General features: G+C 51.5%; 13 protein-coding genes across 13 annotated transcripts; 7 read left to right on the top strand and 6 right to left on the bottom strand.

Moving 5' to 3' along the window:
* Positions 1-699: 699 nt before the first annotated feature.
* Positions 700-1,938, top strand: K460DRAFT_351967 (DnaJ-domain-containing protein; the record flags this gene model as incomplete). The annotated part of the gene is made up of 2 exons (XM_040931604.1): positions 700-1,249; positions 1,361-1,938. 2 exons carry the CDS (start codon positions 700-702, stop codon positions 1,936-1,938), a joined length of 1,128 nt encoding a protein of 375 aa, XP_040794695.1.
* On the bottom strand, positions 1,661-3,459 carry K460DRAFT_325762 (arginine N-methyltransferase 2). The gene is made up of 3 exons (XM_040930606.1): positions 2,576-3,459; positions 2,326-2,524; positions 1,661-2,275 (listed from the first exon to the last, which is right to left on the bottom strand). The coding sequence occupies exons 1-3, from the start codon at positions 3,418-3,420 to the stop codon at positions 2,117-2,119; spliced, it is 1,203 nt and encodes a 400-aa protein (XP_040794694.1). The 5' UTR covers positions 3,421-3,459; the 3' UTR covers positions 1,661-2,116.
* Positions 3,460-3,564: 105 nt separating this feature from the next.
* Positions 3,565-4,565, bottom strand: K460DRAFT_362898 (uncharacterized protein). The gene has a single exon (XM_040932722.1). It carries the CDS (start codon positions 4,430-4,432, stop codon positions 3,692-3,694), a length of 741 nt encoding a protein of 246 aa, XP_040794693.1. The 5' UTR covers positions 4,433-4,565; the 3' UTR covers positions 3,565-3,691.
* An 820-nt stretch (positions 4,566-5,385) lies between these two features.
* K460DRAFT_269488 (glycoside hydrolase family 76 protein) lies at positions 5,386-6,840 on the bottom strand (the record flags this gene model as incomplete). Its single annotated transcript, XM_040927572.1, has 3 exons — positions 5,386-5,940; positions 5,993-6,702; positions 6,750-6,840. The coding sequence occupies 3 exons, from the start codon at positions 6,838-6,840 to the stop codon at positions 5,386-5,388; spliced, it is 1,356 nt and encodes a 451-aa protein (XP_040794692.1).
* An 847-nt stretch (positions 6,841-7,687) lies between these two features.
* Positions 7,688-9,041, top strand: K460DRAFT_362895 (snare protein-like protein Snc2). The gene is made up of 3 exons (XM_040932721.1): positions 7,688-8,129; positions 8,403-8,631; positions 8,684-9,041. The coding sequence occupies exons 1-3, from the start codon at positions 8,016-8,018 to the stop codon at positions 8,707-8,709; spliced, it is 369 nt and encodes a 122-aa protein (XP_040794691.1). The 5' UTR covers positions 7,688-8,015; the 3' UTR covers positions 8,710-9,041.
* Positions 9,042-9,865: 824 nt separating this feature from the next.
* On the top strand, positions 9,866-12,994 carry K460DRAFT_325751 (bifunctional acetylglutamate kinase/N-acetyl-gamma-glutamyl-phosphate reductase). Its single transcript, XM_040930605.1, has 2 exons — positions 9,866-12,271; positions 12,340-12,994. Exons 1-2 carry the CDS (start codon positions 9,878-9,880, stop codon positions 12,631-12,633), a joined length of 2,688 nt encoding a protein of 895 aa, XP_040794690.1. The 5' UTR covers positions 9,866-9,877; the 3' UTR covers positions 12,634-12,994.
* A 2,129-nt stretch (positions 12,995-15,123) lies between these two features.
* Positions 15,124-18,620, top strand: K460DRAFT_402116 (uncharacterized protein; the record flags this gene model as incomplete). Its single annotated transcript, XM_040936495.1, has 2 exons — positions 15,124-17,506; positions 17,554-18,620. 2 exons carry the CDS (start codon positions 15,124-15,126, stop codon positions 18,618-18,620), a joined length of 3,450 nt encoding a protein of 1,149 aa, XP_040794689.1.
* A 418-nt stretch (positions 18,621-19,038) lies between these two features.
* Positions 19,039-19,657, bottom strand: K460DRAFT_402115 (uncharacterized protein; the record flags this gene model as incomplete). Its single annotated transcript, XM_040936494.1, has 3 exons — positions 19,039-19,119; positions 19,176-19,300; positions 19,393-19,657. The coding sequence occupies 3 exons, from the start codon at positions 19,655-19,657 to the stop codon at positions 19,039-19,041; spliced, it is 471 nt and encodes a 156-aa protein (XP_040794688.1).
* Positions 19,658-19,838: 181 nt separating this feature from the next.
* Positions 19,839-20,183, top strand: K460DRAFT_362890 (uncharacterized protein). The gene has a single exon (XM_040932720.1). The coding sequence runs from the start codon at positions 19,902-19,904 to the stop codon at positions 20,175-20,177; it is 276 nt and encodes a 91-aa protein (XP_040794687.1). The 5' UTR covers positions 19,839-19,901; the 3' UTR covers positions 20,178-20,183.
* Positions 20,184-20,190: 7 nt separating this feature from the next.
* K460DRAFT_362889 (uncharacterized protein) lies at positions 20,191-20,857 on the bottom strand. The gene is made up of 2 exons (XM_040932719.1): positions 20,645-20,857; positions 20,191-20,598 (listed from the first exon to the last, which is right to left on the bottom strand). The coding sequence occupies exons 1-2, from the start codon at positions 20,845-20,847 to the stop codon at positions 20,433-20,435; spliced, it is 369 nt and encodes a 122-aa protein (XP_040794686.1). The 5' UTR covers positions 20,848-20,857; the 3' UTR covers positions 20,191-20,432.
* A 287-nt stretch (positions 20,858-21,144) lies between these two features.
* K460DRAFT_47297 (uncharacterized protein) lies at positions 21,145-22,365 on the bottom strand. The gene is made up of 2 exons (XM_040938443.1): positions 21,390-22,365; positions 21,145-21,338 (listed from the first exon to the last, which is right to left on the bottom strand). The coding sequence occupies exons 1-2, from the start codon at positions 22,283-22,285 to the stop codon at positions 21,296-21,298; spliced, it is 939 nt and encodes a 312-aa protein (XP_040794685.1). The 5' UTR covers positions 22,286-22,365; the 3' UTR covers positions 21,145-21,295.
* Positions 22,366-22,749: 384 nt separating this feature from the next.
* K460DRAFT_270051 (DHS-like NAD/FAD-binding domain-containing protein) lies at positions 22,750-23,704 on the top strand (the record flags this gene model as incomplete). The annotated part of the gene is made up of 2 exons (XM_040927621.1): positions 22,750-23,068; positions 23,124-23,704. The coding sequence occupies 2 exons, from the start codon at positions 22,750-22,752 to the stop codon at positions 23,702-23,704; spliced, it is 900 nt and encodes a 299-aa protein (XP_040794684.1).
* A 385-nt stretch (positions 23,705-24,089) lies between these two features.
* Positions 24,090-25,323, top strand: K460DRAFT_270924 (P-loop containing nucleoside triphosphate hydrolase protein; the record flags this gene model as incomplete). Its single annotated transcript, XM_040927687.1, has 4 exons — positions 24,090-24,176; positions 24,236-24,858; positions 24,913-25,236; positions 25,290-25,323. 4 exons carry the CDS (start codon positions 24,090-24,092, stop codon positions 25,321-25,323), a joined length of 1,068 nt encoding a protein of 355 aa, XP_040794683.1.
* Positions 25,324-25,567: the final 244 nt, after the last annotated feature.

Genomic DNA, 25,567 nt, shown 5'->3' with positions numbered 1-25,567 from the left:
CAACTCTTTATCAAAGTGCACTGTAAGGGGTGCGCGGTCATGCCCAAGCATCCAAAAGACTCGGAATTTGAATATCTTCTTCCCAGTATCATGGGATGGGACACGGTCGAGAATTCCAGCTAACATGAACTAGAACGGCTCACAGCGTTGAAGTCAGCACCCCAGCCCTTGATACATCTAAACGGCTTAGGAGATGATTCTCTACTGGCTCTCATTGTAGCATCGGATTTCACATCCTTCGGCTTTCCTTACGCATCGTAGATGAAACCTTCAACAGCTCTCTGGCAGTGTTCACAATGTGCTTGACCGATGGATATCCAACCTCAACTGCAAATTGCACAGCTCGAACGCCTTGTTCTCCAGCTAACGGCACGATCGTACAAATCAACTAGGTTCTCACAAAGTTCTTTCACCATAGCCACTGAAAGTTTGGAGCCTTTACAACAATTTCGGTCGATAATGAGAGAGTAAACTACCATGTCTGGTCTCTCTTTCTTATCCGCAATGTGAACGCACAGAAGGAGACTCACTATGTTCAGCGTCACACTACATGAATGCGCCATAATTTTCCTAGATGACTCCCTACAATCATCGAGCAGGACTCACTTTGCAGTGACAGTAACTACAAGAACAAAACTACTTAAGCCCAAGAACTGGAACTCTTCTCCACTCCGCACCCAGTCCTCACACATAACCAACATGACTTTTAAAGACTTTGAAGCTTTCCACGCTAGGGCTCTCAGGGATGGCCTCACGCAAGAAGCTGCATGCAAAATGGCCGTCAAGCGTTGCGTCGTAGGAGAATGCAATAAGCTCGGTCTAGCGACAAAGCACAACCAAGCCGTACTAGAAAAGGCCCATGACTACTGGAAAGAATTGCGTGGTAAACGTTACCCGCTTCCAAAGGCGTGGAGTCTCTGCGAGGATTTTATCAAGAAGGAAGTGAAGCGCGAGTACGACAATGACTTGCTCGATAGAACCCACAAAGCCTTGGGGAAAGGTAGATCGCCATCCGGATTCGATAGCTTTGCGGGCATGAAAAAGGCCATTCCCAAGCACAACAGGGGCAGCCTCTACGACGAAGATGTGCGCGCACTAAAGGCGCAAGCGCGTGACCTTCCGCATGTTCGCGTTCGGGTCGACGAGCGTTGTTCTGGTGGACGTGATGACTGGCAGGGTAGTGAGTCAGATGAGGATGAGGTGCGTCCTTCAGGCGAGCGAATGCAAGCATCTCGTGGCACTCCGAAAGGTAATTTCTCTTTTACTGAGTCCCGTAGCCCGGGTGATGCGTTCCACCATGTCGAGGAGCGGAGGCCGGGCCATATGTCATACATGGACACGCACACTTACAACTACACAGCTACCACTACGCCGCACGCGTCTCGTGGGCAGCCTCGCACCGATGCTTCTACACAGAACGATCTCCGGCAGTATCGTACTCGTGAAACCGTGCCTGGCTATTCCGTCAGCTCCCAATCGCCCCAGGCCGCCTCTCGTCAGTATAGCACTCGTATAGTTACGCCTGGCGATGGCAACTGTCCCCAACCACCCCAGTTCTACTCCCCTTACTATCCACCTCAGGCCTACTCCCCTTACTATCCACCCCAGGCCTTCTTTCATCCTCCACCACCAACACCACCCCAGCCCTCCTACTACCAAGCGACTCCTCCACCGGAACTTGGCGTGAAACCAAAACACGATCTTTACGAAGTCTTAGGAGTAGACAAGTCAGCAAGCGCAAGCGATATTACAAAAGCATATCGCAAAATGAGCTTGAAGCACCATCCGGATAAACTGGGCTTGAAATACAGCCCCAATAAAGTCCCCGAGGCCGCCCAACAAGAGGCTAATGAGAAGATCAGGGAGATTACTGAGGCGAATCAGGTGTTGAGCGATGCGGAAAAGAGGGCCAAGTATGACCGGACCGGATGCATTTAAGTTCTATGTGATAAGTAAGAGTATTGGATGTGCCAGGGACAAAGGACGTCGATGTGAAACGCTGTGGTAAGCTGTATAGCTAGCAGTATGTAGGAGATTGTAATCTTAAAGTTCGGAATTTCATTGATTGACTTTGATATTTTTTTCCCATGATAAGGTGGTCACCTCCGGGTTACGCTCATTTGATGAACGTGTTGACTGGTAGTCGGTATATATCAATCGTCCAGTAAGGACGCCTCGTGCCCGCCCACTGATCACTTCCATGCAGACCCGAGGGAACTTCAATGTCCTCCCATGTCGTGTCGAAGCCCGCCTCATAAAGATCCATCTCCGCAACCTGAATACTGTTAGTTTCCAGTCTATCCCACATGCACCGTAGAATCATACCTTGGTGTAAACATCGTAGCAAATCTGTCGATCTGCGCCTAGGCCGTTATACCACCCAAACTTGCCGTCCTTTGCAAGCAATTGGATGACGTATTCGGCGAAGAACTCCTTCAGCGCAGCATAGTCCTCTGCGAAGGTGTCGTAGTAAATCGCATCGAGCACAACACCTTGCTCTACTAGCTTGGGCAGAATATCCTGCCTGGTCCTGCATCAGCGTCATGTTTCTTCACGCAGACGTCTCATCACTTACCATCGGCCTTCGTGGATCTTGACATTGGGCTTGTCGTACCACCCCTGCTCACGCAGGCGCTGATGCACCTGCGGGTGCGCTTCGATGATGTGGTGCTCAGCAGGATCATGCGTGAGGATAGCAGTATCCACGATTCCCATGCCATGGCCAACGTTCATAGTTCGCAGACCAGATTTGGGAATCAGAGTTTCGGCGTGGCGCTGCATGATTTGGGTTTCCCAGTCCATCATCACGGCGTTGTCGCTCTCATCGAGGAGGATACCGGGCTTGTACCGCAGCTGGCTCTTCAGATAGGCACGGTTGTCTAGTGAGACATCGTCTAGGACCTGTTCTTCGACGACTTCTTGGATGGCTTTTGCGTCTTCCTCGGAGACCTTTTGTTTCTTGGCTGCGGGCTGCTCGTCGCGGGTTTCGTCTTCGTCTTCCGCTGCCACTTCCTCGTCTGCGTCATCTCCTAGGCCCAAGGCTGCCAATTTGGCAAACAGGATCTCGGCGCGGACACCAGCCTCAACCATGATGTCGTAGATTTGCTTTTGGTTGAGACGTAGAGCGATACATCCAGGTGTTTCATCCTCCTTGTTCAGGTCGTTCCAGATAGCACCATTCTGGAGTAGCAATTCAACCGTTTGCACCGCATCGTCGCCCACCTTCTTTCCCTCCTCCGCTTTGCCACATGAGGCAATAGCGGCATGAAGTGGTGATGTTGCGACTGTTGCCGTTGGGTCCTGGACATTCGCCGAGCCTTCCTTGAGCAAAATCTTCAATGCTGGGACATCGTGACGTTCCGCAGCGGAGATGATGCGCTTGGCGAGGAGAATATCCTCTTCTGTTGCTTGTTCGGCCATTCTCAATTGCAATCTGCTGTCGTATTTGTGCAGACTTTGTGCAGAGAAATGTGAGGTTGAACTTTTTCGCAGGGGTTGCGATAAGATAAGCGACCACTAGTGTCCCTGTTCTTGCCGTTTTCAGCATCTCCTGCAAACAACTTACAGTACACTCGTGGCAATCGGAGCTAGTCATCGGGGATCTGAATTACTCTTTGATTTACTCGGTGAATAGTAAGAAACTGAGGCTACTCATAGCTCTTGCAAGTAATTACTGTGACCACCAAACGTCTCAGTCGTCCAATCTCTCAAGTGAAAGCCGACGACGACGAGTAGGAATGTGAGCAAACCAGAAGCTGCTCTCTCTTCTCTCCATCCACGGAAGCCAGAGCTCATCAACTGCTGGCTGGTGGAGACTTCCATCGACAAGTGGTGGGCTGATATATTCCGAGCCATGGTGAAACCTCGGATTTGTCAAGATCGCGATGCCATACAACAGCCCCGAGGCTCTGCCTTCAAATCCCACAAGACTACTCTCATAATCCCTCCTCAGAAATTCCATCTCCTCGCGGAAGTCTTGCTGGTCGGTTGGTAGTTGGTTCCAATCAGCCATTGTTCGTTTTGTGCGCATCATCTTCCACGTTTGGACACTAGTCTTGAAGATCTGAATATGGCGCTCTTGATCACGTTTGTGCTGCGGGCTGAAGGCGCTGATGGCGTCGAGCATGTGCTTCTGGATGTCATCGCGGATAAGTGGAATCATGTGTTGGATGGCAGGATCGCACACCTGGCTGTCTTCGGTAGACTGCGTAGATAGTGTCGATAGAAGTTTATACTCGCGCCATATGAGCAAGGCCAGTTCCGAAAGTTTGATGACCTTGCGCTGCTGCGGAGTATTGTGAAAGCACATGTTGAGAAGAACCGTGCCCCGTGCATTCAAGATGGTTATCATGTCTTCGTTTTCGAAGAGATTCGCTCCGAGTTCGACTGGTTGCTGGCGACGGGCTTGGTGTATGCGCACACTTTCCTCCATCAACTGCGTGAAGAACTGTGCAGAAGATCCTATGTGCTGTGAAATCTTCCCCCAAGCCTTGGGTACAGCTTCAGTGACTGGCGAACTGTGCAATCATTAGCATGAGCTGAAGTTCGAATGGAGTTTGAATGTCCAGGACACTTCTAGCGACGTCGAGCCTTTATATGGCATGTCATTGGAGCCTGTAACAAGGTCGGTAATGCCGTATACATCACAAGCCGACGCGAGGTCAATTGTCGAGCCGGATTGCTTATGCAGTTGCCAGGCGAGAGAGACGTCCAGCTTAACGTCTCCGTTAGCCGATGTTAGTTGGGCATGACGATGGTGAAGCATGCGGCCCTGCAAGTATCGATAGTAAAAGTTGTGAAGTATTTGTCGACGCTTTGCGAAGGCTTTGTCGCGCCGCTGTCGAACGGCGGGGAATGGATCAGAAGACATAGCAATAGGAATGAGTCTTGAGAGCGACGGAGATCTGGTGTGATGTAGTCAATAAAAGTGGAGTACTAAGATACAACCAACGTTTCGAAATGGAGCAAGACCGCTTCGTGCGAGGTAAACATATAGCCAACATCGTCATTACCACCGGAAAGAACATGGTTACTTCTCCATACAGGTGGACAAATTGATTCGGAAAGAGACACGGAGCCCCACTGAACATGTCACGTCGCTATTGGCAAACTAGAAGTGCAGTTTTTACTTAGCTCAATAGATTATACATACTGTGCTAGTACACGAATAGATATGCCAACCTCCTGATGCGCATGTAAACGCCAAACGCTGCTCAAATGTGAAGTAGAAAATGGTGTTCAGGTCCTGGAGTGGTGGACAGCCGTATAGTCAAGAAGAGAGATCTTGCGATGTATCGTTATATGACAAAGATCCAGAATGAGAGTCGGTGCTCAAGATGGCCAATTGCTGATACATATTTACACCTCCGCCAGGGCATCTGACATCTATGAGACCATCCACCAAGCACCGACAAGGATGCCGACTAGGATAAGTAGGGTGAGGATACTAGCGCCAGCCTTGTCTCCGGTGGTAACAGGGTTAAAGGTAATTGGTGTTGCCGGCACATTGGAACCGGCGTTGGGGTCACTCGTGGAGATGCCACCCGCCTTCGCCGTAGCCGGGCCGGGTGCTTGCGGATAGAGCAAACTCTGAACAACTTCCAGAGCAGCCATCTGTTCACCGACACCAAAACTGCCGTCGTTGACTCCGTTGTTAGTCCAGCGCAGGCCGCATGACGTCTGGTCTGTACCCGCATTACACTGCTTGGCAGCAGCCTGGGCGGACGCCTTGAGGAGGGGATCGATGAACTCGCGGGTCCAAGGAGCGACAATGGCGGTGTACCCCATCCAGCGGGAAAGATAGGCCTTGAACGATCGTTGATCCGTGTCACACTTGCCGTTATTTTCGCATGCGACTTCTGTCATGACGTTGTCTTTGAAAAAGACGCTAGTTCCGTCGATGAGACCCTTGAGCCTAACCCGCCACTTATCGTTCTGAGTCTACCATCTGTTAGCAGATGCCTTTTCTACCAGGATGACGCTCTTTACGTACCACATTCCACATTGCTGCAGCACCAGCCATATGTACGCCAGCATTGTAGGTCCACTGAATCTTGTTGATATTGGTGCAATTCGTCTTGTCGTCGGTTCCGTCGTAGAAGTGGAAATCCTTGCTCATCAGGCCCGTAGCGAGTTCCCACTCCCATGCCTTCTCAGCCCACTCGGCGTACGAATCAGTCCCAAGGTACTTGTAGAGGCGTGCCGCGATGTTGAAGAAGCATCCATTAGAAATTGTGTTCTTGTAGTTGTACCCATTATTAAAGGTGAAGATCTGCCACTTCAAACCTCCACCGCAGTTTGCCGAGTCCCAACGATCCTTCTGGGTGGTGAAAGTAGCCTGCGCAAGGGCCAGCCAAGAAGGTTGCCCGTTTCCAAGATCTGGCAGCTTGTTCTCTGCAGCAGACATGGCAGCCATGCCCCAAAAAGCCTGATCATCGTTTCCGAGCGTTTTGGTCTGATTGTCAGGCATGAATGCCTTGTACTTGGGGTCTCCAATTTGATGCTCCAGGGCCTGTGTCGTGATCTTGTTGTACTGGTCGTCGCCGGTATAGTACCAGTAATCGATGAAGGCGTTGAACATGGCGCCGCATTCCCACCAGTAGTACGGTGCCGGAAGATTGCCAGGCACGTCGCCTGGCCTGTCACCGGTATACATCTGCCGCAGATTCGCAGAGATGGCCTTTGCAGCTTGCTTGATCGAGTCTGGTCACGTTAGCCCATGTCCAGCTTTAGCTGCGAGGCGTCCCTACCTGGCGAGTTGATGTCCAACTCGACCGCAGCAGTGCCAGACAACAGTATACTCGAGGCCCCCAAGGCCCCGAGCGTAGAGGAGAACTTCATGTTCTGTGAGTTAGGACGCCAGGATGATGTGAAGACTGGCGGTTGTTGGGCGGCGAATGCGCTCAGGATCCAGCGCCGGGCTTGACGACGTGGTGACGCGCTGCGCCGTTGTGGAGTGGTGCGGTTTTGATATGATTGCTCCTGCTCAGAACAGCCTCAAGCGAATGTATGCGGCGCGGTAGGACGAGGTTCCTATGTTCACGTAGGGTTTGAAACGAGTGGGATCCGGGGAAAGGAGAGTGTCTGGCCGAGGCAGCTACACAAGTAAATGGAGGTGGGATGCTGGAGAGGCGGTGGTGTTGCGGAGGCACTTCAGGAGTTCGGGCGGAACAGGTGGGCACCCCATCCGAGTCGTCAAGACATGGTTCTAGTGCACGCACCCTTGGCAGCGAAGCAGGGCCTTGGGGGGCGTTACAAAACGCCATTTGAAGCAGCAGCTAGGCCAGGCACAGGCACTGGATGGTTTGCTATCGACGCCTCGGATTTGATTACGGGACGCGTGGTGCGTCGAGTGTCTCAGAAGGCTCAAGTGCGACTCCAGTCTGGTCGATACGGGGCGCTCAAAGGCAATGCGATGCGAAGGATGGGAATACGGCTGGGCGATTACGAGGCCTGGGAGGAGCGCTAACAAATTGTCCAGCTAATTTGGGCCGTCTTTGTCGTCCAAAGGCTAGTAGGTGGTTTTGTTGCCACGCCAGCTGCCCAGATGCGGAACGTCTCCACCAAAGGCCTCTAGCACCGTCGTAATGCCGGGGCTGGTGGATCAGGTGCGCGTCACGTGCAGCTGTGGCGCAGCGCAGGGTCAAAGTCGAGCGTTTGTTGCTTTGTCGCATCAAGTAGTTAATAATGCCGTCACGCGTTTCAATCCATTCACACTGCTCTTGACTCTTCTTTCTACATCGCTGCACACACTCTCCCCATATCCTACCCGTAGTCCAATTCCCTGTGTTGTGGCACCAGGTTTCACAGCAGCAACTCTCAGCCTCACAGCTCAAACGAAGCTGACACAGCGACGCTCGTTCGCCATCCGGGCTCAGCGGCCGCTTCACAACCTCCACACCACCTCCATCTCCCAGACACCGCACCCTCATCACTCGCACCACAACAGCCACCTAGCGATCCACATTCCAGTCGCGCGCGACTAGCAACCTTCGAGACATATTCCTTCCTCCATAATGGCCACTTCGCGCGATCCTCCATATGACCCCTACATTCCCTCAGGCGGCGCCGGCGGCCAACAGGGCGCCCAGGGCCAGAATGGCAACCACCGCACTGCAGCCCTCCAAGCGGTACGTTACTCTCTTTGTCTTTGGTCATGATAGAGTGCAGCAGCAGCCATCGCCAGCTATTGCATCGAGGCCGACGAGTCGTGGTCGCGAAGCTGGGGTTGAGCTGTGGAAAGCTGGCATCAGCAATGCGACGACGACGACGCCCGTCGCAAGCTACACAGCACTCTTGAGTAGACTTGCCTTACCATGTACCTCTTTATGTCATTGCCAAACTGCGCCACTCTCGTTGCTAGCTACTCATGTATCTGGCCTGATTACTGACATGTGTCACAGGAAATCGACAGCACTGTCGGAATCATGCGGGACAACATCAACAAGGTGTCTGAGCGGGGAGCTCGCTTAGACTCGCTGCAGGACAAGACGGACAACCTCGCTGTATCCGCCCAGGGCTTCCGAAGGGGTGCAAATCGTGTGCGCAAGCAGATGTGGTGGAAGGATATGAAGATGCGCATGTGCCTCATTGTTGGCATCATCATCCTGCTCCTCATCATCATTGTTCCCAGTAGGTCTCGCTATCGGTTATGCAGCCATGTGGATCGCTAACAGTACTGCAGTCGCTGTCCATTTCGGCGGCAAATAAACGTCTACATGCCCCAATACCACGAAACATACCCCATATAATAATCACGCGGAGGAGTGGGAGTTGCATAGCCTTGGGAGCGAGGGAAATGTGGCTACGAGTTGCTTTATGTTCAACGACACCGACTCCTGTAGGATCTACGTCTACGGCGAATTGGGGAGCGATGATCGGACCCCTTGTTGTTTTTCTTTGCATTGGAACGGCCGGCCTGTAGGAATGGGATGCAGTTTCTGTGTCCCATCCACGGGAGCTGCTCCGCCTCTGACACGATACCTTGACTGCCTAGCTTAAGGCCTGGCAATAGACGATCAAATGGAGTTTACACATCTCGGTTTATCTCATGTGGAGAGTGGTGCTTCTTGTCCATAGTCTCAATTGCATTTATTCTATCATGATACGTTTGTGCTGCCGAGGCAGTGAAAGTTGCATCAGCACCCAAGGAGCGTTAGCCCATAATGGACTGATGCACCAGTCATGACTGCAGTAGCTATGACGTCTTACGCTTGCATTAGGTATCTGACCCAGTTTATGCTCGGCCTCTAGAACAACCTAATTACTGTCAGGGACAGAGCTCGCCTGCTGTAAGCTTGGGCTTGAATCATAACCGGGAGAATCAATGCGACACACAACTGTAGACCAAGCAAACCCGCGCTTTCTAAACCTGAAATATGTAGCAAGCCCGAACTATCGCACGGGGAATGGCCCAATCAAGGCTAGTTAAAGACTTTCGCAGTGCTTGCAATTGAAGGCCGGGGTGCTCTCGACAGTAAGTACAGTGTGCCTTGGAGGGATTCAGGCTGAGTTAGCTCTGATAACAACCACTTGGTCGCGCTCTGCGTCGTACAGCATAACACAAACTTCGTATATGCATGAGAGGGAGCATATCAAAGGGAGAAATATGTGCACCTCGTCTGGCCGGTCGGAAATTTTCGTATACACGGCATGTGCAACCAATTAGGCAGTGTTTCCCCAGACCGACAGGGTAGGGCTGCTGCGGGACAGCGTTATCGGCGAAGCGAATTTTGTAGCTCCGTCGTCATATCTTCTACTATCGCTCGCTCAGACTGTCCTTGGACCCCCAAGTTCATCACACGACCAATTCGAATCCTCGACGTCTGCTATCCCCTCCGAGCAGCTTTCCAAGTGCTCCGGCAGCGAGACCGTCACCATGCAGGGCGTTGTACGAGCTGGTGCTCGTGTGGCAGCACGTTCATCCCGCCAGATCCTCGCAGCTTCGGGGGCACCGCGCACCCTCCCTCGAGCCCTCGTCGCCAGCTCCACCCCGAGTCGCCTGTACACGTCGTCGGGCGAGGGCAAGAAGTCGTCTGTATACGCCGCCTTCCTCAACCTGCTGGCCAGCGCCAGTTCGCGGAGGGAAGTCGACCAGTACCTAGGCCAGTTCCGCTCCGTCTCGCCGCACCAATTCGCCGTCGTCAAGGTCGGAGGCGCCATTCTCACAGACCACCTCGACGAGCTATGTTTTGCCCTACAGCAGCTACACGCCATCGGCCTGTACCCCATCATTGTCCATGGCGCGGGGCCCCAGATGAACCAGCAGCTCTTGGACTCGGGCGTTGAGCCAGACTTCATTGATGGCATACGGGTCACCGACAAGAAGACGCTGGGTATTGCACGCAAACTGTTCTTGGAGGCAAACATGGATTTGGTCATGACCCTGAAGAGGGACTGGGGTGTGCCCGCGCGGCCCATTACCGCCGGTGCGCTGCAGGCAGACTACTTGGACAAGGACAAGTGGAAGTACGTCGGCAACATCACAAACATCAATCCTAGGCCGATCATGGATGCGCTGGAGAACAAGGAACTGCCCATTCTGTGCTCCATGGCTGAGACCGAGGATGGCCAGATCCTGAACGTCAACGCCGATGTCGTCGCAGCAGCTTTGGCGCGCCAATTCGAGCCTTTGAAGGTCATCTATTTGTCCGAAAAGGGAGGACTGTTCAACTCCGAGACCGGCAAGCTCATCTCCCACATCAACCTCGAGGGCGAGTACGATAGCTACATGAAGCAGCCGTGGGTCAGGTACGGCACCAAGCTGAAGATTGTAGAAGCGAAGAAACTCTTGGACGGCCTCCCCAAAACAACCAGTGTAGCGATTACGCACCCCCAGAACCTTGGAAAAGAACTGTTCACACACACGGGAGGCGGTACTCTGATTCGAAATGGTGGAAGCGTCAAGGAGGTATCCAAGTACGAGGAGCTCGACGTCAAGGCCGTGACAGAAGCTCTTGCCAGGGATCGAGGCGGCGCTGAGGCCACCGATGCCGTGTCCAAATATGTTGGGAACCTCAAGAACCGCACATTCGAAGCTTTCTACGATGACTCAATGGGTGTTGTTGCCATTGTATACCCACCCACATCAGAGGGCGAGTTTGCTCAGCTCTCCGTCTTCACTTCCTCCAAAGACGCTTCCCTTACTAATGTAAACGACCTTGTCTTTGAGCGCATCAAACACAAGTATCCTAAGCTATACTGGGTGGTGGAAAACCAAGATCAAAGCAACGTAAAGTGGCATTTGGAGCGGACAGATGGTTTCCTTCGTCGCGAAAATGATGTCTTCTGCTGGCGTGGAGCGGCAGAGTCCTCGGAAATATTCTCCTTGCTAGAAGATTATCAGAAACAGGGTCGTGGAATGCTAAAGGATAGCCTCGACGCCCAATTCAGACGCGCGGCAGACTTCGTTGCGAGCCTAAAGCAGGGCCAGCAAGTCCGCGGCTACTCAACCATGGCTGGGTCACGAACTGTTGGACAATCCTCCAGGCCAACACTGAGGCAAAGCAAGGTTGTGTCTTCATCAACACGAGGCTTCGCAACAACCGCATCCCGCTCGCTGGAGACAACGAACCCCAACCCCCCATACGGCATCAAGTTTCAGAGCAAAGACTGGCCCTCGAAAATTGCGCTGATCGGAGCTCGAGGATACACCGGACAGGCTCTCATTGAGCTCCTGAACAAGCACCCCAATATGGATCTGCGACACGTCTCTTCCCGTGAATTGGTCGGCAAGAAGCTCGAAGGCTATACTAAGCGCAACATCACATACGAGAACCTCTCACCTGATGACGTGAAGAGGATGGCAGAGAAAGGTGATGTTGACTGCTGGGTCATGGCACTTCCTAATGGTGTCTGCAAGCCGTTCGTTGACGCCATCAACGAGGCTGGAAAGTCTGATGCTGTTATTGTGGATCTGAGCGCCGACTACCGATTCGACGATTCATGGACATATGGTCTTCCTGAAACTATCGACCGCAAGAAGATTGCCAATGCTACACGGATAGCCAATCCCGGATGCTATGCTACTGCTGCACAGCTTGGTATTGCCCCATTGCTCGAGTTCATTGGCGGTCAACCCACCGTATTTGGTGTATCCGGTTACTCAGGAGCTGGTACCAAGCCAAGCCCGAAGAACGACGTAAAGTTCCTTGAGAATAACTTGATTCCTTACAGCTTGGTAGACCACGTTCATGAGAAGGAGATCTCGAGGCAACTAGGGACTGAAGTAGCCTTCATTCCCCACGTCGCTGTTTGGTTCCAGGGTATCCATGTAAGTGCTTTTGTCGATTCCTCTGCCTGTCTATACTTAGTAGGATCATGATGCTGACTCCGATATAGCACACCATCTCCATCCCACTCAACCGCACCATGAACTCTCGTGATATCCGCAACCTCTACCAAGATCGCTACGCCGGCGAAAAGCTTGTTAAGATTGTCGGCGAGTCTCCTCTTGTCAAGAACATCTCAGGCAAGCACGGCGTCGAGATCGGTGGTTTCGCAGTCCACAGCTCTGGAAAGCGTGTCGTCGTGAATGCTACGATTGACAATCTCCTCAAGGGAGCCGCGACACAGTGCCTCCAAAACATGAATCTGGCCCTCGGGTATGGTGAATACGACGGTATCCCGTACTAGAGCGTGGTGATAGTAGAGCGGGGGATAGTTGACGGTATTCTGGCATGTTCAACACAGGGCGCACATGGCTACTAGACACTAACTGCTCTTTTGATTTTGTACATATCCCATTTTTGTATACAGCGTGCGTGCGCGTACGTCTCAGCTTTATAGGTGCTAGCGGTTATAGCAAAAACGTTCAGTCCATTCCCAGCTTGAATCCTGCCACACACAACAGTAGTTCATGCCCAATCCGTGCACCGTATTACTCTCTGTCAGCCGCGAAAATTTGTCTTCACAGATTGTACCTTGTAGCTTCCGATATCTGGGCTCTTCAATTGTACAAGTCAACAGTCTCTCTCGCCATCCCATAAAGCCTGCGACACGATCATTCTAGATGGGCACATTGAGGCAAAGGCATATCACTCACATGTTGCACTGTGACTACCTCGCTTCCTACCTTGGCGGAGCGTGTTCGCTTCCGGGCTGTCTCTACATAGGTTAGTCGCTTGTTGGAGGCGTGTTGTAGCCAGACTAGTTGGTTTGAAAGTCCGGTGCTTGAGCGGAGTGGAGGCGCTGAGGCGTGTGTGGCGTAGTCATAAGAACTTTGCTTATACGAAGGTGCGGGTTGGCTGGCTAGTGGTTGGAAGATGGAAGGGGGGCACGGTATGCGGGGAAAGTGATGTGGTGCATGGCGTGGTGGAAATTAAGTTTGTTACATACTGCTGGGGTTAATTTATCAGACTCTAGGGTAAGGCGAATGTAAGTACGGAGTAGCGAGTAGTTAGGTTGAGGCGAGAGTGGCGTGGTGCGGCGGCGGACTTTGCTCGAGGCGTGGTTTTCGTTGATATTGGCGTGCATACGGCGAGGTCGATGGACTATAGCATGGGGAAATGAGAGGAGTGCATGTTTGAAACTTCATGACATACCACATAAACCCATGTAGTCTTAACTATAGTAGAGACTGGCCATAACTGTGTCGTAGATTTGCGCACGGTCTCGGATCCGGCATCTTTGCTATCTTAGTGTGAGACAGGCAGCAACGTTCGGATGAAAGGACAAAACGAAATAGATAGCAAGGCCGATTCCGAGGTCAAGTCGAGGCACGGATAATGTCAATGTGGTTGAACTGTGCCTTTTGTCTCATTGTGAAAGTCGGATGACATGTAGGTAGTTTAAGCGGGTGGGGGTACCTGCATCAATCTTAGCTTGCTATAATCAAAGAAAACCCATGGACGTCTGTCCACAGATAGCTTTGTTCATGGTATGAAAGACACGGCGACTATGCGTCTCCAATTGATTAATCACGTCCGGGTACGGTAATGTATCCCGCGCTTGGGGCGGTATATACACCCCAGAAATAAGCTAGAGTTGGGCCTCAGCCTCATCCTAGCGGGTCGTCTAGTTGGGGGCGTCGTTGTTGCTCTTTGTAATGAACGACTCTAAGTCCTTGGTTGTCAGTCTTTGATACACAATGGAACTCGTCTTTCTTTGAGAACTGGGGACAGTGCTGAATAGCACACTTGGCAATCTCTCGAAAGAACAAGGGTTGTGCCCGGAGTCCACGTGTATGTAGGCTGCGGGAGATAGCCGAGCGAAAGAAAGGCGTCCTAACAAGCCAATGAATAGCCAACGGTATCGTAGGCATCATTCAGTGCGGATACAGTTTAGTTTGCTCCGGGGCGGATGCGAGCAGGCGGTTGTCTCGGTGGTGGTACTTCCCGGCGCATGTCATCGGTCATTCATAGAGGAAAGGATGACAAGACTGGAGAGAAATGCTCGAATGACGCAGGGATGCAAGTTGCATCCTGAAACAAGATGAGGAATGCCTAAGGGCATACAAGCAACATGGGAAAACGCAAGGCGCACTTCGGTGATGGGGCGACGCTAGCGACCTCGATTTAGCATGCATCCGAAAATAACCACCTGCGCCCAGCGCCGATCGCGCCTTCCCGTCCGGGGGCCGACAAGCTACCTTCGCCCCACGCAAACTACTCTCCAACTCAACTGCGCCTTCACGGTGGAGAGTAGTCTAGTACGCAGATGCAGCGTAGGCCTCTTTCTCAAGCAAAATGACGCTATTCGAGTGTTGGTCTTTGTGCTATCCAGGATCGTTGGCTAATTCCATCGCTCACCCATGCTCTCCAGTTGTACCACACTTGCGGACTTTGTCCAAACCTCTTCTCAGCCGAGAGCCAGGACCCACCATCCTATCAGTCGCACGCCCCGTCAGCTGCAGGCAAACCCGACTATCTAGACTTGCTATTTTGGATCCGGACTGTATACATGGCACTGACCTGCCATAACGCTACTCTGCCTGTCTATTCTCCCGGCTCCGATGCCACCACTCATCACAGAAGTACCTTCTTTCAGTCACTTTATACAACCGTAGTCGGTCGACTATTGTTGAGTTTGGCCCTTTTCCCATAGCAAGAGACGGACGCGGCCAAAACGCGAGCTGACATGCAAAGTCGTGATCGTACCGTATCAACGGAGCCACCTAAGAGGAGGATGTCGTTACTAAGGAATAAGCATTCGAGAAGGTCGGCTACCATCTTGCGTGCAGTTCCAGAAGCTGCACCATGCGATACGGCTCTCCACCCCGATCAGCGAGACACGACAACGCAGGCTTACATGGGCACCAATGACAGTTCACCACTACGACGAGTCAGCCGTTCCTCACCATCACTGCCAAAGACCGAAGAGTCTAGGAGCAGGACACACAACAACACCACCTCTACTCAGTATTGTCCCGTCTCAGAGTTGAGGGCGGTCCTGAGCAACGCTTCGCTCAAAGGCGCAGTTGGCACGTACAAGAACGGCAGAATATACTGGCGCCACAAGGACCACGACCCTTCTGAAAGTGACATCAAGCATGGCCTTCGCACAGACAGGAGTTCGAGGCCAAAGATACAAGTGGTAATCCCTAGTCAAACGCGAGATCGACCGCTTCCCGCTACTCCGTTCTTTGGAAATCCCAGCAAAGCCCATCTTCGGTCGACGTCCACTGCAATCGAGAATGTCCACGACGTGTCACCTCCCTCAGCTAGCAACAAGATCATCATGCGTGATTCGATCGTGTCGCCACTTAGCCAGTTGCAGTCACAGCCGATGCCATTTGGCCAGTTCCAGCGCTCCGTTAGTCACAGGGTGCCGGACTCAAGATTTCAGGTTGCAAATCACAAAAAGACCAATTCGCAGTCGAGCAAGACCTCGAGTAACTTGCCAGAGAGTGATGCATCTTCGACGTATAGTAATCATTCGTCGGAAACAAGTGTTGAAACAGAGCCCGTGGCAGTACCAAGGGGAGTCACAAAGCTCCTACTAAATCAATTCAACATCCAGAGTCCGATCACTGCTGGAGTTTTCAACGACGAAGATGATGACGTTCGGCACCGAATACCCCCCTCCTTTGTTCCACCGCGCCGATATGGGCAGCATCCAGCCATTGACCAGAGCTCCAAATTTCAACCTACCTGCGAGTTAGAGTTTGCACGATGGACTTCGAACAGTTTAACTAGAAAACCAAGTGTGACTCGAAGATCTTCCAAGCGTAACAGCCGAAGACGAGATCCTGGGTCAAACTCGAGCATGGGTGTCATTGACGAAGCAATAATCCCCTCTACGTCAAGACAACTATCGAACCCCCTCAGAGGCCCGAGTCCAACCCTGAGCGAGGCAGAGAATGATTTGCATGAACAGCTTACTTCTTATACCGAGGATAAGACTGTGGGCGCTTCTCCTAGCGAGGCTGAGCAGACTTTGCCTTCTCTTGCGGAGGACAGTCCATTCAAGTGGGATGATGTCGTTGTCCGCAAAGACTCGATCGACGACGAGGATGATCTTATAAGTCAACCACGACAAGATTCGGTCACTATGGAACCGTCTTGCACGCCGCCTCCAGCGCTCCCAAGAAAATCCAGCAAGAGACAAACCGCAACGAATTCTGACAGCTTTCGACTTTCTCGGGTTCCACGTACTCACATTGCATCACAAATGAACAAAGTTCGGTCTCGAACGAGGAGTACAGGACTGAAACTCGCCATCCCGGAATACAAGAGACTGACCGAGGACTTTGTACTCTCCCCGATCGAACTCTCGCCAATGGTAGCGAAGCGTATAATTACACCTAGATCCGCAGAGTTGGTAATCCTCAACATCTTCCGCGGCTTGGATCATCTAGAAGACCTATTTGCGACAGCCGTTTTGAATCGCGGCTTCTATCGCGTATTCAAACGTCACGAGCTTGAACTGATCAAGTCTACCCTTCGCAAAATGTCACCACCCGCGTGGGAGTTTAGGCAGATAGCCTTCCCTGGACACGACTTGCTCCACGCCGAGGAGCTTGAGATGACGCGGCCTGAAGAGGAATATACCCCATTGACTTACCTACAGCTTCAGAAACAAGATGTACATACTATCCGGGCTATCAAGTTATATATCAAGGAGAAGTGCCAGTCCTTCGTGCGACCTGAGATATCACACGCACTGATCAGCGAGAACCCCATCGAATCAGCCAGGGTTGATGATGCACTTTGGCGCATTTGGACGTTTTGCAAGATTTTCGGTTCAGGAAAAGGTCGAGAAGAAGACATCGTCGCTCAGATGGATTGGCTCAGGGGTGGCCTTCTAGTCCACCAGAAGACTTGCACTTTCAGCATCGTGAGCACAGAGTGCATGAGCGACACACTTGTTAGCGCGCCCGAATGTTTCGCGAAAGGTAACGAGGACGGCTTGACTGCCGAACAGCTCTTTGACATAATGGAGCTCTGGAATTGCTTGGGCGTGCTCCTGCAGGGCTTCGAGGGCCGTACTGCCCAAGCGCGCAAGGCCGGCGTATATGACAATACTGATATCCGAGGTGGTGATATTGATGGAGAGGAGATGATGCTGGGTATGTGATATCCTATCTACCATATAGGTACGTGCTAACGAGTTTAGATGAATGGTGCTATTGCCTTCTCACATACGGCCTCTCCACCGTCGTTGACCTTGCCGGTCCGTCCCGCCAACCCGACTGCTCTGCGTTCCAGCTTGCTCAGCGAAAAGGTTGGGTCAACTGGAAGCCCCCAGTTTTCGGTGGCACCCGCCGAAGTTTCCTCAAAGAAGCAGCTTCGCGCGTCTACGAAGACAAGATTGCGCAAACCTACGCTGCGACCTCAACCCGCGAGGTCCAACGCCAGCAGTCCAAGATACGTATCCAGAGGCACATTAGCGAACTTCGACACCGCAAGAACAGCGGTGAGCGCGAGCGCATGCCCATGATCCGCATGTCTCAAGAGCGTCCCATGTCGGAGTGGGATACCGTCATTGGAAACCTGACCAGGCCTCGTCCTCCGCCGGCACCGAGAAACGACATCGTCTCGTACATTCCTACCCTTCGTTCTGCGCTGGCTCAAGAACTGAGTGCGACTATTGCCGAACTCCCCGCGTCCAAGACACCTCCACCGCCCTCCACCCGCTCTTCTTCGCCGCCCAGACGGACTGTTGCTCAGCCGTTGCTCCCAACACCACCGCCCTCCACCGTGGCGACTAGCAACCGGGACCGAAACAGCATAGCCATGAGCATGCCCCCAATCGAAGAACACCCCGCCTACCACACCGATGAGAAGTTCCCCGTGTACCAAACAGAAGAAAAAATTCCTGTCTACTACACAAATAATAGAATTCCCATGTTCCCATCCCTAGCCAGCCATCCAGCATTCCGCAACAACGCCATGGTATGCGCACCACTAGCATCGCAACAGCACGCAAGAAAGAACAGCAGCGACTCGCAAGGCTCGCGTTCAAGTAGTAGCTCGAGGACCGCCGCGTTCCAGCAACATGCGAAACAGAGGGATATTTTTGATAGCGAGAGCTACGAGAACACGGCTGACAAGGCCATCTACCGTATTGTTGCCATGGGCTTCACGGCTGACCAGGCTCGCGAGGCGCTTCGCATGACGGATCTGGGCGATAGCATACGAATTGACCGCGCGGTGGAGTTGTTGCTTAGTCGGCAGATGTGAAGATTGCCGGCTGGTGAATCTTGGAGGCGGGGAGGGATGAAGACATGGGCCTTTACTTTACTTTTACTTTTACTTTCTGTTGACCGCGCAGCGCAAGATACCCCAGTATCCAATCGTTTTGCCTTTTCTTTCCTTTTGTACATTATGTAGCTATCGAATCGAAGTAAAATGCGTATATATTCTACCTCACGCTGAAACTTAGCTTCCTAGGTCGTAGATGTCAACACTGACCATGTCAAATCAGGTATTTAGTAGTTCTACGGCAGGGACTCCGATTCACGAAGAGGGAAGTAATGTGGAAGGCTCTTCCTGTTGATTCATGGAACTTGATATATCCATGTTCGTCTCGCTTTAAGTGACTATGGCTCCTACGAGAAAATCATCGCCAGCCAATGCCGAGTCTCAAGCTTGAGATGCCCTATTTGTTCAGTTCCTCAGCCCTCTTCTTGAGTTCATCCTTGCTCGCAGGTGTGGGAAGGTTGTCTGCCTTGACCGGTCCCTGTCTATACGTTAGCCAGTTCACATCAGGAGCATATGAACGAAAGGCAGTCCTACAGGGTTGGCCTTGTGTGCCGCAGCGCCAACGCTGCCACCGGATGTAGCTTGGTTGCCGTCATCGTGGAGCTCGTGCGAGGATGCGTTCGAGTCGGAGGACTCCTTGGCTACCTTGTCGGTGATGCCTGAACGAGAGCCATTAGCTTCATTCCGTGACGTAGAGGAGTAAAGCGGGGGGCAACATACTACCAGTGGCAGTCTCCTCAGCTGGATGGACTGGCATTTTGATTTGGTTTAACTTTCGGCTTTTCTTTCTTCTGCTGCTTGCTGTTGCGTATCACTTCTGGTCCACCGATGTTCAGAAACTCTCTTCGGCAAGCCTCTTCTTTATCGGTCTCCGTCACTTGTAGGTCTTTGATGTTTTCCTCGAGGGTCGTGGATGCAGTGTCTTCTGAGTGGCCAATGTATTCGGTCAGGTCTGGACTGTTCTGGTAGTAGGCGTTGATCTTGTCGAGGCGAGACTGGTCAGAGGCGGAGGCCATGGTGTTAAGTAGGCAGTGCAAGCACGCCTATTCAGTGACGTAGAGATGTAGTGATCAGAAGGTGGGGCAGGCACAGGACACACTAAGACCGGTCGGCGCTAAAGTACCCTTAGTGCGGGGATGGCAGATCTCGCCTTAACAGCACTACAGCTAAGCTAGCTTTGAGGGCGAAGAGGACAGTAGGGCAACCATCTTTGATTCAGTTTACCCGCACAAATGTTGGTCGATTAGCCGTGGGCAAAGAATGAAGCGGCCATTCTCGCTGACTCATCTGGCTTCGCTCATGTTCCTAGTTTGGAGTCACTGCTTATTGCCTCCAGAAACAAGCGCTTCTCCCTACAAGTCAAATCAACTGGGCATTCGTTCAGCGGCTCTGGCCTCTCAGAAGAGGAAGTGTGTGCCAACAAAGAAAATGAAGGCTATCAATAAGCCCGGGCGACGGAGAGTGCGCTTGCAAAAAGCGAGTGGAGAGAGCTCAAGACCTGCGCCAAGCTCAATCATCAAGTTCAAAACTCTATAAAGCAAGAGGTATGCTTGCGTACGTCTTCATTATTAAAAACTAAATACAGTACAGAGCCCATCGAGTTCGGGGAAGGCCGCACTTTGGGTGGGTCCAAGAAGTGGTTGACATGAGTACGTGATACGACTAAACACATTCAATATACTCCAACAGAGCACAGAGGGTAATCCTTCAAAAAACTGTGTTGAAATCAGTCGCTGGCCATACATCATGAACTTCATCTGGGCCCAGAAAGAGCCATATTGTATACGACGTTCACTGCTCGATCCCGTAAACAAATTGTGATGGCTGGCTACGGGGTTGCATATTGCCCGTATCATCTTGAACAAGATCCCAAAAGCTGTGTAAATAAGACCAAAGCCGACCAGCACTTCCTACAGCGAGGTAGTTCGCCACCTCGAGTTGCTGAATTACCAGAAAACTGTGTGCTCAGCCACGGTTGTTCGCAAGGATGTGACACAACTTACATCCAATGGCGGCATCCAGATCCCTCAGATGAATACTCAAAGTTGTGGAGGTTCTTATTACGGATAACCCTGCTAACATAACCGACTGGTAGATTGGGCGAAATCGGCGAAAAGTCGACAGTAAGGACACTGTTGTTCGTGATAGCATAGGTGTTGGCAATAACTTCATAGAATGTGTCACCTCTATCTGCATCGATAGTCATGTGGCAACGGATGGAGCCTGCAACCGCACTCGTCGAGGTGTTCTTGTATTGGATGTTGAGAGACCAATGGTTGTAACTGGCGTTTAACGGATGACAGACTGCTTGGATTAGGTGGACTATGCGAGTGTCGTCGCCAAAGTCCGTCATCTAACGAATGTTAACCATATTCCAACGCTTGTTTCAAGGTCATACCGTGTATCGAATGCCTTAAGAGACTTCTGAAGGAGGTGCAAGAAGGCTTGTTCATTATCAGGCATTCGCGATTAGTCGCTACATGATATATGACAATGAGTCAGGTGACTGGGCCGCTCTACGCTCATTGCTAAGGTGTTTGCACGTTGATCACAGCACAAATCGCACCAGTACGTTGATTGGCCAAGGAAACGCCTGTGGATGCTTTGGGGTGGGTTCAGGCCCTCGTTGATTGCTTACTTATGAGGTGACAGGTTTACGCTCCGAGGCGGGCTTTACGGGAGACTTTGGCTTCCCGACTACCAAGCTCTAATCAGTGGCGCCTCATGCGTACTCAGCTTATAACTCACAAAACATGAATTTGGCTGCATCGTAATATCTCCGTCACAATTTTTGCTTCATCTGATTCTTCGTTGGACAATGGAATGAGGAACGGCTCCACGATGTTGAAGAAACTGAGATCTCGTAGGAGAAACTGGTACAATGTATGTTTGAGCAATCGAGGGAAATATCCAGCTGCAGACCAATCGAGGACATAGATACGACTACCATCCACCATAAGGTTCCTTGGGTTGAGATCCAGATGGCACATGGCCAGTGGATAGCAACAGAGATTGGGTTTGTGCTCCGAGTTGGGTGAACGTCGATTAAGCCAGAGTTGCAGGTCTTCAGTCTTGGAAAATGCCACCTCCCAGATATTGGTCCACCTCCAAGTGGCCCTGGAGCCATCGACGTCTGCATCTAAGCGCTGCTGTGCAGTCTGTTGATTCCTGAATTCCTGGATGGTAACATGTTGTCCAAACTTCACGACCAACTCGTTTGTGATGCGAATCACCTTGTCCGAGTACTCCGGTGCTGAGAGGATTATGGCCGCTGGATCATGACAGAGCAAATTGATTTGAGCATCAGTAAGAGCACTCATAATGTCGTGAGGGTTCAGTGGTCGCCCTCGTCTTGTTTGAATCTTATGCTTGCCTAGGGGCTTATCTTGCTTGGCATTTTGCCACACGTAACTTTGATTGCATGCCCAGACGCATGATAACATCGTAATACAATCATCCCGCAGAGAGTATTTACACCATGGCACACGCGAGGCCGTGTTGAGGGATAGGCCACATCCGAGGGAGGCGGCTAGGTTCGTCCTGGGCATGATAGCTGATCTCAAGGAATTCATTTGCGTTGGATCTTGACAATATGTTGCTGCATAATTGTAAGCTATTCGATAGACCGTGATTATAAAAACCATGTGATTCAAATGCGGACGGTGAGAACGGTTGCTCCCCACCGTGATGGATTTCCCTTTTTTGTTCGCTAGTAGGACGGAAAGTCCACGGGTGCCCATGCCAAGATAACGCACTAAAGTCGGACAGAACAGCACACCCCCACAATCACAAGCCGAATGTAAGCTATACCTGCCGCCAAAGCAATGTAAGATGTTCACTAAAATCGCACTAGGATCGTAAGTCCTCACAGCTGCCAGCCTACTCTACGGCGACAGACGTAGATAAGAGCGCCTCATGCGCAAGCTTGCGTACTCAGCAGTTCAGGCTCGCTCCACCTCAAAACTGATCATCCTACCTAGCACGTGGACGGACGTCACTTCGGGCGTGGCCATTTGTACTATCATATCTTGACCATATCGAGCGCCGTGCCGGGAGACACCATAGCTCGTTCAATCTGCCAGTCACCCCAACTTCTTTTGGCTTCAGCATGGACACTCGCGAAGCTTGGTCGACTTTTGCAGATAAACTGAGAGCCTCTCAGCGTGTTCTGTGCCTCGTGGGAGCTGGGCTCAGTGCACCATCTGGTTTGGACACTTGGCGTGGGTCGAACGGGTTGTGGAACGATATTAATCTGAGAGACCTTGCCTCGCCCAATAAGTTCTTCGAGGATCCAGTCACTGTGTGGACCTTCTATGGCGAGCGTTTAGTTAAAACATTAGCTGCGCAGCCAAATTTAGCGCATCACGCATTAGCAGCTCTTGCCACTGGGCATGAAGGATGGCTGACTATCAACCAGAATGTCGATGGTACGTCTTTGTGGTAGAAAGGAATCATGTGGAGCCTACGCTAATTTCGCGTCAGGGCTTCTCGAGCAAACCGAACATCCTATGACAAGGCTACTGGGTATTCACGGCACATTGCGTACTATTCGATGTACTTCTTGCAACTACAACACCAGAATTGAAAGTCCGAGCGATGTACCATTTCTGCTGTTGTTGTCAACTCAATTACGCTCGGTAACATTATCCGACCTTCCCCGTTGCCCTGTATGCACAAAGCTATTGCGTCCAGGGGTTGTCTGGTTTGGTGAGATGCTCGCTGCTGGTGCGCCAGATACCATTGATGACTGGATATCACAGGACGATGTCGACTTAGTGATTGCTGTGGGTACAAGCCTAGAAGTCTATCCAGCTACAGAATGGGTTGAGGCAGTGCGAGAGTCGGGGGCGTCATTGGCTATCATTAATACGGAAAAAACAGACCGGCTAGTGGATGAGCTAAATGACGACGACTGGTTTTTTGAAGGAGACGCCGCAGACATTCTACCTAGGATACTTGATCTTGTCACATACCGACATCACGCAAAGTCATCACCGGCAGCCCTTTCGTCGTCGGTGTCCGGTGCCTGCAGCTTGAAGAGGACGTTACTACCATCGTCGTAGCCGTCACGCTAAACATCGGCACAACTTTAGAACTTCTGCTGACAACACTCGCATCTTATCGTCAAGCGCATTCTCCTGAGCTATTGCTCTATCTCTCTAAGCGAGTAGTACCTTTTTACCAAGCTCCTACTAAAACTAGTACTATATATAATCAAGGGACTTACTAGTTTGTATCCTGTATATATTTATAATACCTTATCTCGTTGTATAAACTTTAAAATATGTAGGGCAGGCCGTCAGATGCAAACATGTGTTCTGTAGAGGCGGAGGAGCACGGTCATCCGCCGACGTGGGTGCTTGGCGATCGGTCACTTTACGCGTCGACGCGTTCTAAGCGTCGGGATATTCCCAATACTGCACCACTTCACACCCCAATATCAACACAATGGCTCTTTTAGTAGACAAACACAGACCACGCAACCTAGATGCTCTCAGCTACCATCCAGAGCTTTCCGAGCGCCTACGAGCTCTTGTACGTGCACTGGATCATCTTCGCACCTCTGAACATGTCTAATAGCTTGCTCCTCGCAGGCACAAAGCGGCGACTTCCCCCATCTCCTCGTCTACGGGCCCTCCGGCGCCGGCAAAAAGACTCGCATCGTCGCAACGCTCAAAGAGCTCTATGGCCCCGGTGTCGAGAAGATCAAGATCGACGCACGCGTCTTCCAAACCACCACGAACCGCAAACTCGAATTCAACATCGTCGCCTCCGTATACCACCTTGAAATCACCCCATCCGACGTCGGAAACTATGACAGAGTAGTCGTCCAGGATCTCCTCAAAGAAGTTGCGCAAACACAACAAGTCGATCTCGGCGCAAAACAACGTTTCAAAGTCGTCGTCATCAACGAGGCCGATCACTTGACGAGAGATGCCCAGGCGGCACTGAGGCGGACAATGGAGAAGTACAGTCCTAACTTGAGGCTGATACTGTTGGCAAATTCGACGAGCAATATCATTGCGCCGATCAGGAGTAGAACGCTCCTTGTCAGAGTAGCAGCGCCCACCGAACTCGAAATCTGCAGTGTCTTATCAAAAGTTGGAAAGAAAGAGGGCTGGAAGGAGGTGGAGACACTCAATCAGAGGATTGCGAGGGATAGTGGGAGGAATTTGAGGAAGGCATTACTAATGTTTGAGGCGGTTCATGCACAAAAGTAGGCCACAGCACTTCTACCTGTGATCAATAACTGGCTGACGAGCAACAATAGCGAAAAAATCTCAGATCAGACACATATACCTCCCCCAGACTGGGAAGCCCTCATCGAACAGATCGCCCGCCAAATCGTCGAAGAACGGAGTCCACAGCGCCTCCTACAGGTCCGCGCCTCGCTCTATGATCTGCTATCGCACTGCATCGACTCGACAACCATCATCAAAACGCTTACATGGAAGCTCATACCGAAGACGGATGATGCACTGAAGCCGGAGGTGATCAAGTGGGCGGCCTTCTACGAGCATAGGTGCAAGATGGGCAGCAAGCAGATCTTCCATCTTGAAGCGTTTGTTGCAAAGTACATGAGACTATATGAGAGGTATGTTTATCCGTGTGTATTATGAGAAGGAAAGTCGATGCTAACGTGCGCAGTTACTCTATGGGGATTGATTTTGACTCGGCATGAGAGCCCGGAAGTAGCCGACCTGAAAGCGTAATGAGGCACGGATGTAATATGTCCCCACAATTTCCGAGCGGGAGGGTGTTTTGGTGTTGAGCGTGCATGCATTTCGGCGTCGGGTCATTACGTCATAAACATGAAGCTTCCTTCCTACCTCACGCGTCGGTCATAGCTCCAAGCTCAACAACTACACACAATCAACACGGTCTCTTATAGATCTAATCCCCTCAAACTCTCACCCATAAATTTC

This window comes from Cucurbitaria berberidis (genome assembly GCF_010015615.1).
Source record: "Cucurbitaria berberidis CBS 394.84 unplaced genomic scaffold K460scaffold_1, whole genome shotgun sequence".
In the NCBI taxonomy this organism is placed as follows: domain Eukaryota; kingdom Fungi; phylum Ascomycota; class Dothideomycetes; order Pleosporales; family Cucurbitariaceae; genus Cucurbitaria; species Cucurbitaria berberidis.
Note: the sequence above shows the minus strand (reverse complement) of the source record. Positions and strands in the feature narration are given on the sequence as shown.

What these genes read in the sequence shown, in the direction of transcription:
- K460DRAFT_325751 (XM_040930605.1), top strand. Translation starts at nt 9,878, where the DNA reads ATGCAGGGCGTTGTACGAGCTGGTGCTCGTGTGGCAGCACGTTCATCC. An exon ending in TTTGGTTCCAGGGTATCCAT is followed by an intron (nt 12,272 to 12,339) that starts GTAAGTGCTTTT and finishes ACTCCGATATAG; the next exon opens with CACACCATCTCCATCCCACT.
- K460DRAFT_362890 (XM_040932720.1), top strand. Translation starts at nt 19,902, where the DNA reads ATGAAGCGGCCATTCTCGCTGACTCATCTGGCTTCGCTCATGTTCCTA.
- K460DRAFT_362889 (XM_040932719.1), bottom strand. Translation starts at nt 20,847, where the DNA reads ATGACTATCGATGCAGATAGAGGTGACACATTCTATGAAGTTATTGCC. An exon ending in TCTGGATGCCGCCATTGGAT is followed by an intron (nt 20,599 to 20,644) that starts GTAAGTTGTGTC and finishes CTGAGCACACAG; the next exon opens with TTTTCTGGTAATTCAGCAAC.
- K460DRAFT_325762 (XM_040930606.1), bottom strand. Translation starts at nt 3,420, where the DNA reads ATGGCCGAACAAGCAACAGAAGAGGATATTCTCCTCGCCAAGCGCATC. An exon ending in AAGATCCACGAAGGCCGATG is followed by an intron (nt 2,525 to 2,575) that starts GTAAGTGATGAG and finishes ATGCAGGACCAG; the next exon opens with GCAGGATATTCTGCCCAAGC. An exon ending in GCTACGATGTTTACACCAAG is followed by an intron (nt 2,276 to 2,325) that starts GTATGATTCTAC and finishes AACAGTATTCAG; the next exon opens with GTTGCGGAGATGGATCTTTA.
- K460DRAFT_47297 (XM_040938443.1), bottom strand. Translation starts at nt 22,285, where the DNA reads ATGGTTTTTATAATCACGGTCTATCGAATAGCTTACAATTATGCAGCA. An exon ending in TGCAGCCAAATTCATGTTTT is followed by an intron (nt 21,339 to 21,389) that starts GTGAGTTATAAG and finishes AGAGCTTGGTAG; the next exon opens with TCGGGAAGCCAAAGTCTCCC.
- K460DRAFT_362898 (XM_040932722.1), bottom strand. Translation starts at nt 4,432, where the DNA reads ATGGAGGAAAGTGTGCGCATACACCAAGCCCGTCGCCAGCAACCAGTC.
- K460DRAFT_362895 (XM_040932721.1), top strand. Translation starts at nt 8,016, where the DNA reads ATGGCCACTTCGCGCGATCCTCCATATGACCCCTACATTCCCTCAGGC. An exon ending in GCACTGCAGCCCTCCAAGCG is followed by an intron (nt 8,130 to 8,402) that starts GTACGTTACTCT and finishes CATGTGTCACAG; the next exon opens with GAAATCGACAGCACTGTCGG. An exon ending in CCTCATCATCATTGTTCCCA is followed by an intron (nt 8,632 to 8,683) that starts GTAGGTCTCGCT and finishes ACAGTACTGCAG; the next exon opens with TCGCTGTCCATTTCGGCGGC.